The sequence below is a fragment of the Penaeus japonicus genome, unplaced genomic scaffold, assembly GCF_977035675.1.
Source record: "Penaeus japonicus unplaced genomic scaffold, GWHDUDI00000001_assembly GWHDUDI00000020, whole genome shotgun sequence".
NCBI classification, from domain to species: domain Eukaryota; kingdom Metazoa; phylum Arthropoda; class Malacostraca; order Decapoda; family Penaeidae; genus Penaeus; species Penaeus japonicus.
Genome location: NW_028234422.1, coordinates 32439903 through 32442402, shown reverse-complemented (window position 1 = coordinate 32442402; position 2500 = coordinate 32439903). Strand labels below are relative to the sequence as shown.

The 2500-nt window shown below is 35.4% G+C and overlaps 1 protein-coding gene across 7 annotated transcripts in view; it reads right to left on the bottom strand.

Moving 5' to 3' along the window:
• The window catches only part of LOC122258755 (WD repeat-containing protein 26), a 40682-nt gene that overhangs the window by 13480 nt on the left and 24702 nt on the right, over nucleotides 1-2500 (bottom strand). For 5 of the 7 annotated variants that reach the window (XM_043024907.2, XM_043024908.2, XM_043024912.2 and 2 more), the window contains exons 4-8: nucleotides 2467-2500; nucleotides 2244-2364; nucleotides 607-792; nucleotides 308-433; nucleotides 1-46 (exon numbers count right to left, since the gene is read on the bottom strand). The exon at nucleotides 1-46 is cut by the window's left edge and continues 38 nt beyond it; the exon at nucleotides 2467-2500 is cut by the window's right edge and continues 101 nt beyond it. In XM_043024907.2, coding sequence (XP_042880841.1) covers nucleotides 1-46; nucleotides 308-433; nucleotides 607-792; nucleotides 2244-2364; nucleotides 2467-2500 — 513 coding nt within the window. The remainder of the gene's footprint in view (nucleotides 47-307; nucleotides 434-606; nucleotides 793-2243; nucleotides 2365-2466) is intronic. The other 2 variants (XM_043024909.2, XM_086548350.1) reach the window with 1 other exon arrangement.

Sequence of the window (2500 nt, the reverse complement as noted above, 5' to 3'; positions counted from 1 at the left end):
AGTTTGACACTTTACATATCTGTTCCCCTCGTTCAGTGTCCCACACCTGCAAAAATATGAAACTGCTAACAACTCAAATGTCGGGATATTATGAATGAAATTCTTTAAAGGAAGGAAGGAAGGAAGGAAGGAAGGAAGGAAGGAAGGAAGGAAAGAGAGAGAGAGAGAGAGAGAGAGAGAGAGAGAGAGAGAGAGAGAGAGAGAGAGAGAGAGAGAGAGAGAGAGAGAGAGAGAGAGAGAGAGAGAGAGAGAGAGAGAGAGAGAGAGAGAGAGAGAATTTTTTTTTAGCAATAAAGACACAACCTACCACAAGTTCTGCAGCTTCTTCTTGTAAACATACAATGAGTTTGGAACTGTCTGGACTCCAGGCAAGGTAGACAACACCATAGGAGTGTCCATCTAAGGTGAAGCGACGAGTGACAGTTAAGGTTTCCTGCATGGAACATAGTTTATATTAGTACTATTAAAATCAGGCTCTAAACAGGCAAAAAATAAAATAAAAATAAATAACATCAGATTTAGTATATAGGTTCAAGAGACCAAATATATGAGACATGAGAGGAAACCAAAGATCAAAGAGGGGTTGTTAAACAGATAAAAACTTACAGGATCAACATCCCAAATAATGACTGTGGAGTCTTTGGACCCGGTAGCCAATTTACTTCCATCTGGACTGAAGCGAGCAATCCAAACCTCATCACAGTGATCAGACAGAATCTGGACGGTGGTTCCAGGGAAGGCATGACGAGGACATGAGTGATCCATCAGTAAGGAACCACCAGATCCAAGCACCTGTTGAAGAGTATGTCATCTTTATTCCTGTTAAAATAATTCTGTTACAGACATATAAACTTTCTCTTTAAGTTACCTAGCATAAGAGTCAAGGGATCTATCTCTAAGTAACCCAACTAAAAATCTGTGGATATGAAAAAGGAATCCAAAAACACAATTCTATATTTCTGAATCCTATGTTCTAGCAAAGTGAATATACAATTCTTCATTACTACTATCAACCTACTCTAAGACAGCAAATATCAAAGCTGTTACTTCATTATCTGGCTTGACACAGCATTATAAGCACATAAAAAAAATATCTTGTGATGACTTTTGTGCCTTTTCACCCATTTACAGTGATATTAATATTGATTCACTGTGTGAAGTTAAACAATGAATTTGCTACATTTCATTACTGTACTAAATTTTCAAGTAGAGTAGGATTCAAAAATACATTTGCATATTATCTATCTGTATGAAATGAAACATTGCCTGGGTTCAATGGGAGGAAATGAGAAGTTTAATATGACAAAACAATGGTTGCAATAGAAGCACACATTCCAAAGGAAAAATCATAATTCTTGGGTACATATCTTGGTATGAAATGTAATTTCACTATTAAAAACCTACATACATACATTCTATTTGTACAATTATGCCTATGCTCTATCCATCTATAGTTGGCAAGGAACCTCTTCCCCTGAATAAAATGAACTGTAAATCACATTTTCAGTCTTCCATCAGCATTACTTAGATAAAACTAAAAAAATATGGAATCTACTAGAAGGATCCAGATTATTTACAGGATGTGACAGAGTAAATAAATATTTCCCTATTCAATACAAGAAAAAAAAAACTTCTTGTCTCATAGTAAATGCTTATGTAAGTTTTCTCATAAAAACAACACAAAATCTTATCAATGAGTTACAAAATATAATCTACATATCTAAAACTATTACATCTGAAAATAATCTCAAACATCAAATGATTTATGGTCCCAGCTTAACTTCAGCCTGATTATATAAATATTAAAATGCCAAAGACACTAAAGGAAGAGGAGCTTCCCTACCAAGTTAATCCAAGATAGGGTACATACTCTTATTTCTAATTATTATTACTTAGCAATGTAGCTAATAAGTAAACAATAACATATGGTTAACATTAATCCCTACTATGTATTTCCATAGTTGTAGTGTGCTTTGCACATTAGGTGAGTTTTTTTAAAGAATATGAAATGAAGACAAAAAATATGGATCAGTATGAAAATCATGTTTATTTCTTTTTCATAGATAATTTCATAAGAAGTAGGAGTGAAGGAAAAAAGAACTAAGTAATGACAGTGATATCAAAATGAGTTCATTTGGTGAACACTTCAGAACATCTACACATATGAAGCCTGGGCCTGACTCAAAAACACCCTTTTGCAAGAATGACATAAAAAAGCAATCTCACAGATGGCCTTTACTGACCTGACTGCAGCAGTGAGTGCTGTGGTCATCTCGTCTACTGACCTGACTGTCGCTGCGAGTGTTGTGATAGGCACACTGGGTACGCTGCTGCTCTACTGCTTGAAGGATCAATGTCTCAAGTCTGGAATAACAATGGAGGTGAGTAAATGTTTCCTAAACTTGTGCTTTACTTATCATTTGCAGAGAAAAAAAAAAGAGAGAGAGAAAGTGAGAATGTTCATACCTGTGAGGAGGCAGCATTATGGATGGTGGTAAGA